This window comes from Nyctibius grandis, chromosome 5 (assembly GCF_013368605.1).
Source record: "Nyctibius grandis isolate bNycGra1 chromosome 5, bNycGra1.pri, whole genome shotgun sequence".
In the NCBI taxonomy this organism is placed as follows: Eukaryota; Metazoa; Chordata; class Aves; order Nyctibiiformes; family Nyctibiidae; genus Nyctibius; species Nyctibius grandis.
The window spans coordinates 32,436,139-32,453,038 of record NC_090662.1 but is presented as its reverse complement, the minus strand read 5'-3'; the positions used below and the strand labels follow the sequence as shown (position 1 = coordinate 32,453,038).

At 39.0% G+C, this 16,900-nt stretch overlaps 1 protein-coding gene across 1 annotated transcript in view; it reads right to left on the bottom strand.

The window, feature by feature from the left end:
- DOCK4 (dedicator of cytokinesis 4) overlaps window positions 1–16,900 on the bottom strand; it is a 269,438-nt gene that overhangs the window by 111,316 nt on the left and 141,222 nt on the right. Inside the window, exon 13 of the mRNA XM_068400425.1 lies at window positions 6,379–6,504. Within this exon, the coding sequence (XP_068256526.1) occupies window positions 6,379–6,504 (126 nt within the window). The remainder of the gene's footprint in view (window positions 1–6,378; window positions 6,505–16,900) is intronic.

The window sequence follows — 16,900 nt, the reverse complement described above, 5'->3', positions numbered from 1 at the left end:
TGTAGGAAACTTAAAAGCACTGCAACATCCTGGGCAGCTCATTCTATCTATCTGCTGAATGAGCAGAAATTGTAAAAAAAAAGACAGAACATTGAGAAACAAAATGCGACTTGTATTGTTTGACAAATAAGTCTAAGTGTGAAAATTCCATTATAGGAATTAATACTGTAGCTTCATGTAGAGTCTTTAACTATGTTATTTGTGAAATTATATCACAGGAGTAGAAGAGGACCAAAAAATTCAGAGTGAAGGATTATAAACCAAGAACTTTGCAGTCAAGACTGACTAGCTCAGCTATAGATACCAACATTATAGACAGTCTAAGCTTATGTACAAGGAAAACAATGGTCAACATAATACTATTGTACTGGCTCATCAATTCTTTAACCTCTTCTAATATCATAAGAGTTTAATAATTTGGATGGACAGGAAGAAATATAAACTGATCTTAACTCAGAGCAAGTGGCGGTCAGATCTCAGCAGTGGTAATGCCACCAGTTTGGATCATAAGCTGCAAAAGGTTGTCTACAGCTAATTGATCACCATCCATGAAAATCTGTTAGATGTCATCCAACAGGCCAATTGTTTATACATTGTAGTACATTTTATGGGCTAAGATATTTGGAGGCGAGCTGCTGCCCTCTGTAAGATACAGACTTTCAAAATCCTATCTATAGCCGTTTTAAAGAATTCTCTTTGATATTATAGACAAAGCTGCACAGAGTAAGTTTGTAGGTAAAGTTCCAGGAAGTAAAGGTTGGACCCAACTGAATTGCTTAGTGAAAAAAGGATTCTCCAGAAAGACATGAGATTACTTTATGTGCTAGTGTCACACTGAATGGATTTTGGCTTTGAATGTACCAAGTAGTCCAGACAACTACTACCAGTAATAGACTTAGCACTATTAAGAACAGTATATCTTAAATAAAGTAAAGCAGATGCAGTTCTGCTCTGGTAAGCACAAGAAAGGAAGAAGTGCAACTACATGGATGCTTACCACATGATAGTTTAGAGTCTGTCTACAACTGGCAGTCCTAGTGGGGAGCTATGGCTCCTCCAGTAAGTCCTCATTCAGGCAAACAGTTGTGCTAGAGTTTATTCCAATTATAAAAACCCTAAACAACACACACTAATGATCAAGCTTCTTTATGGAATTAGGTATCTTTCACAGAGATGCAAAAGAATATGTACATGTACACATGCTAGAACACATGAGCATATGCAGCACCCAAGTTATGCACTGATACAGATGCTCTAAGTCAAATTTGGAAACAGATTCCATAAGAGTGCAATACATAAAACAGCAAAAAGCCTGGTAAAAGTAGGTATAGAAAAATACAAAAGGGCTTTCACATTCCATTACCTATTATGTACGCTAATGTAACTTAAAGTACTGCTCAAAAAGTATAGTATGTTCGTAAATATTAAATGCTAAATTTTATGTACTAAGTAATGACGTGGTTGTCTGTCCTTTCAGGAACTGGTGACACAGAAATTCAGGGTGTAAGTCCAGCTGTCCTTCGATGCTGTACAAAGATTTCTGAGAATGCTGACTTGTGCATCTGCAGATTGCCACACTAGGATGCTGGAAAGGAGTTTACTAGTGGTTGCATAGAGTCTGCCCTTAAATCTCAGTTAAACCTAGAAAATGCATGTTGATTAGACTCACAAGAAGACACTTTCACTGCCTGTCCTTCTCAGTTAGAATAAAGTGAGTTACTTATTTCACAGCCTTTTTGAATCATATATGCTTTTTTCTAGCCATCTACTTAATTTCCTAAAACACTTTGAGTTCTTCATTAAAGAATTCCATGGGTCCTGGAAAGAGCAGTCTGTGGCTTAACATGTCAAGCTACAGTGACACAAAAAGCACTCCTCTATAAAAACATGCATTATTATTATCAACAAAATTCTGGTTTGGCATGTATGCTAATCCTAGTTACTTTTAACGGCAAAACCTCCAAAGAGAAAAGGATTGATATGACAAAAAATGAAAGTCAGAGAGAGTTTAAATACACCAGAATAGGAGAAAGACTTAAAATATGGCATTTATAAAAGAAATACTGTAGTTTAACAGCATGAAGTATTTCTTACTGAATAATTCAAGAGTCTGGTTCAGAACCCTAAGTGCTAATTAACCACAGCAACACACTTACTTTCAACAAAAATATAAAATAACATCTAATTAGTGACCATTTCCAGTGGCAAAATCACAGAATCACAGAATGACAGAATGTTAGGGATTGGAAGGGACCTCAAAAGATCATCTAGTCCAATCCCCCTGCCGGGGCAGGATTGCCTAGACCATATCACACAGGAACGCGTCCAGGCGGGTTTTGAATGTCTCCAGAGAAGGAGACTCCACAACCTCTCTGGGCAGCCTGTTCCAGTGTTCAGTCACCCTCACCGTAAAGAAGTTTTTCCTCATATTTAAGTGGAACCTCCTGTGTTCCAGCTTGCACCCATTGCCCCTTGTCCTGTCAAGGGATGTCACTGAGAAGAGCCTGGCTCCATCCTCTTGACACTTGCCCTTTACATATTTATAAACATTAATGAGGTCACCCCTCAGTCTCCTCTTCTCTAAGCTAAAGAGACCCAGCTCCCTCAGCCTCTCCTCATAAGGGAGATGTTCCACTCCCTTAATCATCTTCGTGGCTCTGCGCTGGACTCTCTCTAGCAGTTCCCTGTGGAAGACCCTCAGCCTGCAAAGAGCTGTGCTTTACTTGGGGAGCATAAGATTTGCTTGGGAACACTGCACTGAGAATAGTTTTTGCTTGCTTCTGAGATAAAGGAGCCGAGACCAGTTCACAGGGCTCTTTGAGGCATGTAACAACTAAACATGTGTTGAAGGTCAGTTCTGAACACAGAGCTGAAAACAGGAATGATTGTTGATGTTTTGAGCCCAGGACACTGTGGGCTCTTCCCAGGATGGGTGATGAGTGCTTAGCGTGTGAATGTTGATGTTATCTTGAACTGCCTAGTCTGGCTCCTGCATTGTAGCAGTTAAATAGAGTAGTAGCATAACAATAAAAAGCCTTAGGCCTTTCGGCTTCAGGCCCTTGCATCCTCGATCTCAAAGTCTGTGCCTTCCTTGCCGCCCGCCGCAGTTCCCTGTCCTTCTTGAACTGAGGGGCCCAGAACTGGACACAATATTCCAGATGCGGCCTCACCAGGGCAGAGTAGAGGGGGAGGAGAACCTCTCTTGACCTGCTAACCACACCCCTTCTAATACACCCCAGGATGCCATTGGCCTTCTTGGCCACAAGGGCACACTGCTGGCTCATGGTCATCCTGTTGTCCACTAGGACCCCCAGTTCCCTTTCCCCTACGCCGGTCTCCAACAGGTCTGTCCCCAGCTTGTACTGGTACGTGGGGTTGTTCTTGCCCAGATGCAGGACTCTACACTTGCCCTTGTTATATTTCATTAAATTTCTCCCCGCCCAACTCTCCAGCCTGTCTAGGTTTCTCTCAATGGCTGCGCAGCCTTCCGGCGCGTCAGCCGCTCCTCCCAGTTTTGTGTCATCAGCGAACTTGCTGACAGTGCACTCTATTCCCTCATCCAAGTCAGTAATGAATATATTGAATAGAACTGGTCCCAGTACCGACCCTTGAAGGACTCCGCTAGACACAGGCCTCCAACTGGACTCAGTCCCACTGACCACCACTCTCTGGCTTCTTTCCTTCAGCCAGTTCACAATCCACCTCACTACCCGATCATCCAGACCACACTTCCTCAGTTTAGCTTCGAGGATGCTGTGGGAGACCGTGTCAAACGCTTTACTGAAATCGAGATAGACCACATCCACAGCTTTACCATCATCTATCCACTGGGTTACGTCCTCATAAAAGGCTATCAAGTTGGTTGAGCATGACTTCGCCTTGGTGAAGCCCTGTTGACTGCCCCTAATGATCCCCCTATCCTTGATGTGCCTAGAGACTGCACCAAGGACAAGTTGTTCCATCCCCTTTCCGGGGATGGAGGTGAGGCTGACCGGTCTATAGTTACCCGGGTCCTCCTTCTTGCCCTTTTTGAAGACTGGAGTGACATTTGCTTTCCTCCAGTCCTCAGGCACCTCTCCCGTTGCCCACGACTTAGCAAAGATGATGGAGAGTGGCCTAGCAATGACTTCCGCCAGCTCCCTCAGCACCCGCGGGTGCATCCCATCAGGGCCCATGGATTTATGGACGTCCAGATTGCTTAATTGGTCCCTGACCCAGCCCTCATCAACCAAGACAGATTCCTCCTCTATCCTGACTTCTTCTGGGGCCTCAGGGGTCCGGGGCTCCTCAGGACAGCCTCCAGCAGTATAGACAGAGGCAAAGAAGGCATTTAGTAACTCCGCCTTCTTTTTATCCTCTGTCTCCAGGGCCCCCACCTCATTCATCAGTGGGCCTACATTGCCTCTAGTGTTGGCTTTACCTGCAATGTATTTGAAGAAGCCCTTTCTGTTGTCCTGAAGATGAAGTTCTCTAATTTACCTCTGAAAAACAGCACTAGAAGAGAAACAAAATGAAAAGGGGAGCTTTGAAAGAAGAAAGCATTTCGAAGGCTACGTTCCTGTGGGCGTTTTGGTGCCTAGGGCATACTGCTCTGGCTTGCCCTTGGAACTCATCATTGCAAGAGTGAGATGATTATTTCTCTGTAGGAGAAATCTATTCTATACCGGTAAACATTTTCTAAACTGAGGTATGCATACATTTGGACTGAGAAAGCAGCAGACCAGAACTCATATATTATTTAACTAAAAAAGGGATAAACTGAGCCTGCGCAATTCTTTGAAACTGAGTTGAGAAACTCATCCAGCAGCTGACGACACAGTACTCTGCTGTAACATGCTTTCCGCAGTTTAGAACATCACATTATTTCACAACTGGAAAGTGAGGGGATACGAGAGCTATTTACAGAACTTAGAAAATTTGATAACACAGAGCAGAAGGTCACTAAATCATAGATAAATGGAGAAAGGTTTCTTAATGGGAGTTATCGTGTGCTCAGTAAAATTGCTTCCACTGTTATCAGCCATATTATCTACAATACTCATTTGATTCAAATTACAAATCCAACAGTAATACAACAAATAAACCCTAGTTAATAAGCCGTAAGATTTCTACTGAATGCTTCCATTAAAAATACATATATAATCTATCTTTAAATTAAATGTCACCTGACTCATACATTTTATTGTTCTAAATATTGCAGTGACAGCAGCAGAGTATTTTCATAATAATGATAAAACTGTTTTATTAGCTTGTGTTCCATGCATGTTTTATGTGATTAGCAGTACTGATCAAGGATGTAGAAGGACAGATGTTTAATTGGCAGTAAGAATACAAGAGTGAATTCTCAGTTGTCAAGTTCAGGAGAAATAAATGCCCATAGCTGAAGAGTTTTACTGAGTTTCAAATGCCTATTTAAGACCTCCTTGATTAGTGAAGTACTGAAGCTTATTTTTTCTTGCCTCAGAACCTTAGTTTACTTCTGATTTAGGTACACAGGAATGCAAAGACAGATCTTTATAAGAAGAAGGTAGTCTCTATTAGAAATCTGCAAGTCATGAGGGTGATTTACATTTGAGAGAGTCAAGGTATTGTGTGTGGACTCAGCTGAAATTAAAATGTGAGCTCCTCCCTGCAACATATCTCAGTAACAACACAACATTATAATTGTGCCAAACTAGTCTGCTTGCAAGTATGCTTTTCCTTTAAAGAGACATTTACCTTATAATTTCCAGCAACCTATTAAACTTTTTAAAAATTTCGTTTCAGGGACAGAACTACAGATATTACTGCAATCTTCTTCCTGTATTTGCTTCTTCACATTCATATTGACAAATTCTTTCTACCTTCCTTACAATCTGTTTAAGTATTTGCATATTTTGTCACACAATATAATCAAAATAAAGTCTGTACACCCCTATTATCCATTTCCAGTATCTTCATTTCCAGTGTTTGAGACACAAACTTGGTGAAAACAGCAGCTGTACAGTGTCAGTGAAATTCTGTAAATCCTTATTTAGAAAGCTGCTAGCTCCCAAGAACATGATGTTCTGCTGGTTATCTCTTTCTCTGCATAAAGCTCAGCAGTCTTGCATTCAGTCATCTTCACTTCTAAAAAGTGGGGTTCCATCTCTCAAAAAAAGGTTGCTATGGCTGTATGCCCTTTTGACATTGACATAGTAATTATACAATGTATAATGCAATGGGGCCACTGGGACACAGTTTTCTTTTAACTATCTGGAAAAAAATAACATAGAAGTCTCTGGAAAAGTTTCAGAAGTTTTAGAATACAATATTTCTTTGGAAAGCAGCTGAAAACGAAGTAATTTCTCATTAGTTCTTTCTTCTGCTGCTTATTCAGTTTTTTTCTTTTCAACTTACCAGGCATGATTATATTGGAAAAACCTAGTTTCCTCGTTATGGATACTCCATGGGTAAACATGGATGTATACTCTCTCCTAATTTGTTCTATGTCTCCATGAAGCAACTGAAGAGAAACTGCCAGACCTGAAAATGAAGAGAAAAACAAGGAAAAATAAGACATTCAAACAGATTATGGTCATCGCTACTTCTTAAAATTTATATATACTTGCAAGTATGTATGCTTTCCTGAGAACTCAGAAAATTCAGAGGCAATTCAATAATACAGAATCACAGAATGGTTAGGGTTGGAAGGGACCTCTGGAGATCATCTAGTCCAACCCCCTGCTAAAGCAGGTTCACCTACAGCAGGTTGCACAGGGTCGCGTCCAGATGGGTTTTGAATATCTCCAAGATAAGGAGACTCCACAACCTCCCTGGGCAGCCTGTTCCAGTGCTCTGTCACCCTCAAAGTAAGGAAGTTTTCCTCATATTCAGATGGAACTTCCTGTGTTTCAGTTTGTGCCCGTTGCCCCTTGTCCTGTCACTGGGCACCACTGAGAAGAGTCTGGCCCCATCCTCTTGACACCTGCCCCTAAGGTATTTGTCAGTATTGATAAGTTCCCCTCTCAGTCTTCTCTTCTCCAGACTAAACAGACCCAGCTCTCTCAGCCTTTCCTTATAAGAGTGATGCTCCAGTCCTCTGATCATCTTTGTAGCCATCCACTGGACTCTCTCCAGTAGTTCCTTGTCTTTCTTGAACTGGAGGGCCCAGAACTGGACACAGGACTCCAGGTGCGGCCTCACTAGGGCAGTGTAGCGGGGGAGGATAACGTCTCTCGACCTGCTGGCCACACTCTTCCTAGTGCACTCCAGGATACCATTGGCCTTCCTAGCCACAAGGGCACACTGCTGGCTTATGGTCAACCAAGCCAACCCACCTTAAATTTTTTATATATTTGGGAAGTGTACCAACATCCAGAAATCAATAAAGACTTGAAAACAACTACCCATGAAAAAGCATTAGCAAATTATTACTATGTGTAACTGAACTATGATTACACATCAGATCAAAATTATCTCAATAGGGATGGACTGAGGCCTTAACTGAAAAAAACATTAGAAAAATATCAATTTAGAGAAATGTCAATCAGTAATATTTGCTACCATTTCAATTTTTCACTTCCTTCAACTCAATGCTGCCCTCATTGATATGCAATAAAAGGTGCAAACACAATGGTCCGTATCTATGGGAGAAACGTGGAAGTCTCATTACAATGCATCACTTAGCCTTTTACAAAGTTATACAAGTTATTAATCCAAAATCTGAAGAAAGAAACTCTAATAAACCAATATAGCATAATCAATATTTTTTACTTAGGCACAGTAATACCACAATGACTGAAACTACACATGCAAAATGCAAGGGTGTCCATATAACCATTTTCCAATATTTATACCTCTAGTACCAAGGAAGAATAACTTTATCTACTATATCTGCAGTATACAAATAAATTGCAAACAGTATACTTCATTATTGGGGGTTGGACTACATGATCTTTAAAGGTCCCTTCCAACCCAAACCATTCTCTAATTCTAAGATTACAGCTGAGAATAACATAAACAACAGGCATGTGTTTGGTTATCTCAAATATAATCACTGGGGCAAGTGTCAGGATACAGTTTGTAAAGATTAATCTTCCCTGACCTTCAACATTATTACAGCGTATCATATGTCAACATACAGATCAAGGAGAAGGTAAGAGCAAGCTCTTCATATACACTGAACAACTGGAGCTAAACAGAGAACTCGGAAGAGTCATAATTAACTTTAGATTAAGCTTAAGTAAATAACATGTACACAGAGACTGAACAAGGTCATCAGTCCTTTGGGCCTTGGAAGAAATTTCCCCTACAACCATGTTACTATTTAAACGAATAAATTTACTTCAAGTTTAATGGTTCTTAAATCAGAGCTTGAAAAATCTGTCCTAAGTACTGCCAGTCCAGGCTACTGCACTAAAGAGATCAGAGATTTAATTAGCATGACAATTTTTATCTTTTACCTTTTACCTCTTACCTACACTTACATTTTATTATTTTGGCAACTCCATAGAACATGATACTCTGACCAGACTTCCATTCTCTTATGAAAAACAGCTCACCTACACATCTCCAACTGAGTACATAAACAAATCTTACAAGGAAAAACATTCAGTGAAACCTATTCTATTTTAAGGACTGTATTTAATGCCATAGAAATCAATGGGAATTTGTTCTGTGGTTATCCAGTTTACAACTTTTAGGAAGTAGTGACAATTATTATTGGTGTAGATGAGAAAACAAACCACACTGTGACCAGCTGATGGTACAGGAGGTTGGTAAGAAGTCATATAGGCAAAATTCAGACTCTGTTAGAGCAAGTGAAAAGTTTTTCATTGCTGGATGGGAAGAGCGAGGCTGGGTATAGCTCCTTACAAATATAGATATTTAGCCCACCTCCAATCTTGTTTCTTTTATATTTTAAGAAATTGTTATACATACATATGTATATTCATACCACCATATGATCCTTTTGCACTGTTTCCTTGGAAACCTAAAAAAACATTTGCCATTGCTCCAGATCACACCAACCACAACCATCAAATATTGTACACCGCCTGGTGTTGAGTGAAGTTATTGTGTTTTCTAAACAAAAAGTTGAAGACCTCAAATCCAATTAGTGCTACAGTTTTCTTTGTGTACGAATTTCACAGATTTCCTTGAAGAATTTTATTTAGCTCAAAAATGAGGTAAGTGTCAAAAAACCTCATCAATGGCAAAATAGTTTTCACTTGAGAAATTACCTGCCTGTCAAGGACTTGAAGTACTTGCTTATGCAAGGCAAGAAAGGTATTAAAGCTCTGTATTTCACAGCATTCACTGTTAGAAAATGAAGAGCCATCTTTTTACGTCCAAAAAGCATCAAGAAAATCTCTCAGTGAACACACTTAAAACATGGCTTAGTCATTTTACCTATAGTTTAAATACATCTTTGGAATATAAATGGTATGCATCCCCCAACTCTTCAAAATAATGAAGAACATTGGATTAAAGACAGTAAAGTTACTTAAAAATGTTATATGATGTAAACAGTCCAATACAATAGGCAAGAGTGAAAACTAAACCAGAATGGAAACAGAGCAAAGATGCACAAGGAAGGAAATCTGAAGAACCTCCGAAACCCAATGTTTCAAGTTAACAGTCTTGCCACTGCGGATGCAGCTGCCAAATGAAAAGGGAATTGACAAGAAGGGAAGCAGAAGATCGGATAAATCTGCTAAAAATGCTGAAGTTAGAAGCATAAGCACTTTATATAATCAATGAAAAGAAGGCGATCCCCAGTTAAGTATTCTGATTGCTTTCTCAAAGTTCCACTAATTTTGCAAGGAAAGTAGACCCCCCCCCCCCCCCGCATTAAGGACCTAAAATCAGAAGACGCATACTGTTACCGAGGTGTGATACCCAAGTTACAGAATAGATTGCCTGAATTCCCACTGATTTGTTACATTCAGGAACTTGTGATGGGTAAAAGGAACACACTGTATATGAAAAGACAGGAACTTATTTCTAGTCCTAATGAAAGTTATAACAGTCTAATCAAAGAGTTGTTATTAGTTCAGTCACAATGATACTAACACACTCAAAAAAAATACTGTTAAAGTGACATATACACACAAACTTTCTGGTATCTCCGCCCTGCTCACCCTTCCACTGCCCCTCTGGGGTCTTAAGGTCAATGGTTTCAACCTGGGAAGGTGGCATATGGTGACTGAGTTATTAGCATCCCAAGTCCTTTGCCAGGAGGAGTAGGATGTTCCCTGTTTCTTCCTCCTCCCTCTAGCCTCTTCTTGGACTAATTTGTTAATTTTTTTTAATTTGTTTGTTAATATGCTTTACACTTTGTTCTTTCTTCAATGGTCTGCAAGTCCACATTACATCTTAATTCATCATATATGATATGTTTTTTATATGCCACATATCTGTTCTTTGTTCTCTTTGTATCCCCTAAAACTGGTTTTATTCTGCTCTCAAGGTCACATTATTTGATGACCAGTAATTGGCCACTGGTGAGCTGTTCATAGGTCTGGGACCTCTAGTATCATCCCACACCAGTACTTTCAAGGCCTCGGTTATGGTCACATGTTATGGTCACATATGGTCACATTCTTCTATGTTCCATTTTAGCCTAGGGTTATAGATAGCTAACTACACAGAGTAACTACATATTATAACTATCTATTAAATACAAAGCGTACATACCAAAATGGGTTACACCACACAACTGTACAAAGCTAAGCAAGAGCTAAACTAAAGTAGATATAATCTATTATTTTGCCATTAGATAAATGCTTTTACAAGTCAGAACAAATCTCCAGGCAGGCTAAGACAAGTCCAGACAGCCAAAGCCAGACAGGTAATGAGGACTGTGTTGTCAGCTAAACACAAAGCCTGTGGCCAGTTACAAGCCACAGTGTTACCAATATTTAAAATCAAATAAAAATTTAATCACAAAATGATAAGTTTGTATTTTATATTAGAGTCTATAACCTAGCTATAGGGTTGTTAAGTTTGAAACAAGTAACCATAGGCACTGTTAGGTTTGAAGTAGGTAGCCATAGGAACCCCACTAGGTAAGTTCTTGGACTTTTGTGTTGTTAGAGACCGTCATGGACACTAGTTGAATACAATGGAGTTACTTACTGGACAAACAAGTTACAACATGTTAGAGAGCCAAGATACTACCACGCCTGCGCAAGAAGGAAAGGTGAAAAGTGCACAGCAAAGAAGACATACAACCTTCATCTCACAGACCCCAGCCCACAACCACCAGAGGAAACTGCGCGTGCGCAACCGCGAGGAGTTAAAGGCGGGGACTATAGAAATGAATTCCCGGAACTCATTATAATAAAGACTACCTTTTTCGGGATAGGTTATGAATATGTATAGGCGTCCTTGGATACATGGTGAATATGTAATTAACTTACCATATAAATATGAAATGAACTACTGACGTGGCGCGCATGGCTTTCGAGGGGCTACCCTCCCTGCTGCCCAGCGCTGCAATAAAGGTGTGCCTGCTTCTTAACGCTACATTGGTGTTAAGGAGTTTTATTCCTGATTTTGGTGACAGTTTTGGTGACCCAGATGGGACCTTGCGAATGAGACTGAAAGAGATCCCATATTTACAGGTCTATAAAAATACAATACACTTGCCAAAGAAACTAGACACCCACCATGACTGAGGAACCATGCATCTGAAATAAAAGTCATGGGGAAGAGGCACTTTAAAAAGATTAAATAATTCACATTTTACAAGGGACTAAAGTTTGTATCCTTACTATAAATCAAGTTACCCGCTATCAATTAGAGTTAACTAACATAATTTAAAACATACTAATACGTCATAGAACAATTCAGATTTTCAGAAGGCTGCATATTCAGTTGAAGTGAAGAGGGACTCTCTCAGACACACTGCAAAACAAACCAGAATGAAGAGGAACCAACGAGTTGAAAGACACCACCTTCCTCACCAAAATGTAACCAGAATTTTGGATACCATAATGGCCGGAAAGCCACTGAAATCAATTTACAAGTTAATCTACAATTAAAGCTGTCTCTATGGAGAAGAAATGAAGGGGTGGAGAGGAAACGTCACTGCTCCTAGAAAGGAAGGTTTAATCACCAGACAGTAATGAGACAGGGTCAAGGTGGAGAAGGCTTCCAAAGAATTTGGTCAGCAGTCAGTCTGGGAGAGATAGAGAAGACACTCAAGCAAAAGGAATGCAATCAAAAGAATGCACAGAGATTCTTTTCGAATACAGAGATAGAAAGTTAATTCATTAACATTTCTCCTGTGGAAACATGAATACCTTTTCTGTCATATAACAAAGGTAATATCCTTTAGTTTTAATTTATTCCACTCTGTATGTCAACATCAGTTCTTTCTCATCACATTTCATGCACTAGACAATAAAATTATCAGCTTTAGAAAAAACAAGAGCATTCCTGCTGGAACAGCAGTGCACAGAAAAAGCAAAACTGCAACATGCCACCATACACTGCATCTGACTGTGGTTGATATGACCATTACACCATCTATGAGACCTAGAATCTATCCAAAACTTCATAACTATAAATTTTCCATTTCAAGAATATTAGGAGCCAAAACACAACAACGAAAATGATTATCCAGTCTCTGAAGGACTGGCACATTTTCTTTAGTTAGGTACATAGCGTAGCTTTGTCCCCTCAGAAAAAATTTGAATTATTACCTCCCTAGTAGTAATTAAAACCTCCTGCATTAGCTTTTATTCTCTATTTATTCCAGTTTTGAAAATATTACTGCAAAACTCTGTGTGGTACAGCAAACAGATCTGCTTTTATTTCTTTTGCAAGAACAGGAAATTTCTCACAATTAATTTGTACCATAGTTGACCACAGATTATTGTTACCATTCAAATGAAAGAGAATACAGAAAATTGACAAATTGCTGAATAAGCATTCCAGATTTTTGTTAGAGCTGTCATTTTACCTTAAAACAGCTTTTACACTGCATTACTGATTTCCGCATTTAGTTATGACAAAAGGCAACCGTTCACTACTCTTACAGACCGCTTATTTGTATTTGAGCTTCTGCGGGAAGGGGAAAGCATTTCCATTCAGCTTCTATCTACTGGCAGCAGAGGATCCTAGATCATATTAAGAAGAAAATGTTTAGCAACTGCTCAGGAAGCTGATAGAAAAACAAACTTGGACAGAATGCTATTCAGCACTGTTTGTATTTTAAGAAAGGTGATAAAATACGGTATCTGTCCAAAAAAAGCTTGCCTAAGGGTGTTAAAAGTATTCTGACAGCATACAGGTGTTCCCATTTACGGTAGCATTTAAAGTGTCTGAATTACCCCTGCAAGGATAAATCCAGTAGATTTCCACATTGTTATTAGCAAAAAAATGATTTATTGATTTAATGTGATCTGGGAAAAATAATTGTATAAATCTTGTGCAATTTGGCCACAGTAAAATCTGTGTAGTAAATCCCACAAATTACAGTCTGGGAACAGAGAGAAAAAAAGGAAAGGTAGATTCAATTCTCATTGGCCTTGTTAAAGACTTGATTGTGATTACTTTGAATTTTCAAAGGAAACTCCAAACTCTGCCTCTTTTCCTCAGCTTTAAATTCTGGGTTTTAGCTCAGTAAAAAAGAATGAGAGAAAAACAACCTTTGCAAGATTTTCACAAACCTTCTCAGAGCTCATGAATTAAATGAGCTCTTGCACTTAAGGCTTTTGTCAGAAATGCCCTCAAGTGTGGAAACTTGGGGTTTTTTTCTTCACATGGAACAAACACTTAAATGCAAATGGCATTATATTATCACAAGAAAACTGGCTTGGAATTTCTTTACAGGGGAGATGGTAGAGCCTCAAGTATTTCTTGTCAGAATCACCATAAGATGAAGGTTAAAGGACCAGAAGACTAAATGACTATTATAGGCTTCTAGTCTAACCTCCTTATACAGACAATAAAGATATCAGCAATAATTTACTCAATCCTTACCTTAATAAGCCCATTGATGCCCTTTTCTATTAACAATACGCACAGTATGTTAATACCCATTCCCATATTATGTTGTTGTTTGCAAAGGTGAATCACCTTGCTCAAAAAGTTTTATAATTACATTTTTACATACTGTTTTGTTAACTAGAATATTAAGCAGCACACAAAATACACAATTTTACAATTACAAGTGTTTTATACTGCTGCTAGTGCAAATAACAGACAAAAGGTTCCAGGGAAACACCTGTTATTTTCTCCTCCATGAAGTGCAGCTCTGCCATGCAAACAGCTTTCACACCATTGTATTAGAAATTTAGCTACTATCATTACAATTATGTGTCTGTCTTAAAATAAAGAAACAGTCGATGTGTAAGTGGGACATAAAAGAAGTGTTAAAAAACAAATTCCCACCACCATAAAAGCCCAGGTAACGTTTGCAATTAATTTGTAAATATAACCCTTGAAGGAGATAAAATCATGCATATATGTTCTATAATTTATCATTAGAAGTACTCTTAAGACTTTTTACTCTCTCAGTAGATAAAATGAAGGAAGTCAACAACTCTAACAGTAACAAGCAGAATGAATTTTTGGAAAAGGCTTACAAAACCCTCAATGCTAAGAGATAATCCAGCTCCACGATGGAAATATGAGCCAGCTCTTCTCATTATGAGGCCTTAGCTAGGAATTTCCAGGTTCAAATTGGGTGCCATTTCATTCACATGCATAATTGCAGTACTGAGATGAACAGCAAGTCATTAGCTTCTACTGGATTTAAGATGTCCCTGACAGTATCACAACGGCATGTTTTCCACTCTTCTCTAAAAACAAGTCTTTTAGCAGCACTCGAGCATACTATGAATTTAACTTTATTAGAGCCCTCATCTCCAGCACAGTCTACATGTCATGCTATAGGAAGGACACCTAAAAAAATCTACCTTGATTTTTGAAGTCCTTATGGTAAAGCCAGAACTTTCACAGACCACAATACAAGCTTGAATTGCTGTAAAAATGTACAAAATTACATCTGACTGGCCTATAAGTCTGCCACCTTTAAGGATTAATTTTCCCAAGTCTACCATAATTAATATTACATGCTGGATTAGGCTACAAGTTTTAAAGATTTGGTTACCACTTAATTTGGGAAAAGGGTTTAACATCAGATTGCTGAACAATATCATCCACTCTGTAAAAAGTACCTGAAAAAGTAAAGTTCTACAAATCCTTGTCTAAAAACCTCCTCTAAAACTGTTTTTTTTATACGTCAAAGTTGTCATTCGGTGCCAAATGACCTTGAGCAACAATTTATGTGCAAAATTCTCTACACATGTAATCTTTCAGCTTTAGCATTTGTTGAGAACAAAAAGGAATGCCTTAATTTATTGTGTACTTAGTGAAGCACATATAAGCACTATTCTTATTTTAAACGTATTTTAAATAGCAACCTTCAGTGACAACTAATTCTTAAACACAAAATGGAAGACACATAATCTCCTTGTCACAAAACGTAACAAAGATTAAAAATGACAGATTAATAAATTGTCATAGAACTACAGTAATTAAACAATTGCATTTGCTGTTTAAATTTTAGTGATGTATAGATACAAAATACACTTCAGTGCACCACTGACACATCTGTGAACCCTGCTGAGAACAGACAAACACCAGAGATGATCTCTTAGCTGAGCGCAGATGCAGCGGGTAGTTTGATGGGATTAATCATGTGCCCAGGAGTTCCCTAAGAGTTATGTACTTTGTTCTGTTCTATCTATCTTCTCTGTCGAGTATGTTACCACTCCTGCCCTCATTCTTCCTCACTTTCCACCAGCCATAGCTCCACTCATCTCTCCCCTGTGAGCCTACACCTCCTTTTTGTGGCCAACAGCTATAGCTGCTCCCAGCAGGGAATGCACATTTTGTTTCCCATCCAACATTTCTCATGCTGATTCACAGGCAGAACCTGTCCTGGCAACAACTCTGAGTGGGGTAACGCTGTGAACCGCTGAGGTAGTGTCACACAAACATAGTCACACTACTACTTGTTTCTAGAAAATACTGTAAGTTACCACAGCTCTATTCCTAGAAATACTGCACTCTGTAAACTTAGACTAAGCTGCCAGTTCCCTGCTGTATTTGATCTCTTGTAGCTTTTCATCATACTACGTGTGGAAAAATTATGTTCCTCAGCTGTATCACTTCATGGGGCCCCTGCAGTTTCTCCACTGCAAGGTAAATAATGACTCTAACAGGCTTCCCCCTCCAAATCAAGGAATTCATAAGACAAAGCTTATTTTTTTGTGAAATAGGAGATGAAACAGCCAATGTATATGGCTTTCTACCAGTTTTTTTAATTTCTCAGTGTTTGACAGTAACCATGGAGAAAAGATATTATCAGAGTGCCAAGAGGCTGTTGAATGCACGTAAATAGGCATGGGAAGACATATACTACCCTAAATCACATACCAGTGTCTATCCAACTGCTTCCATTGCCACACTTGTCTCGGAACTTGCGTCTTGTCAGATGAATTCATGCATTGGGACTGGTCTACCTCACACCTTCTCTGACTGGGTCTTATACAACCACTGAGCTAGACTGAGATTTAGTACCAACTGACATGCATGCTGGGGAAAAAGAAAGAACACATATGAGGTAACAATAGTTCCCTAAAACCAAGGATGTTTGCTTTATGAAACTTACTTTGGTTTGGCTGAATTAAAACTATAGCAGTGTAATGAAATTTGCCTTTGAATGAGCAACCTCACTGAACTTCAAAAAAGTTAGATCCCACTTGTAAGTCAGTTCCTCTTTGAACTGGTGTTGGACCACACAATCTCCTGAGGACCCTTCCAACCTAACTTACTGTATAATTTAATGAATAACTTCCCCCCCTAAGATAGCAGTTTGTCCTTCTTCATGACGTGATTCTTAGCAAACATCTGTCAACAA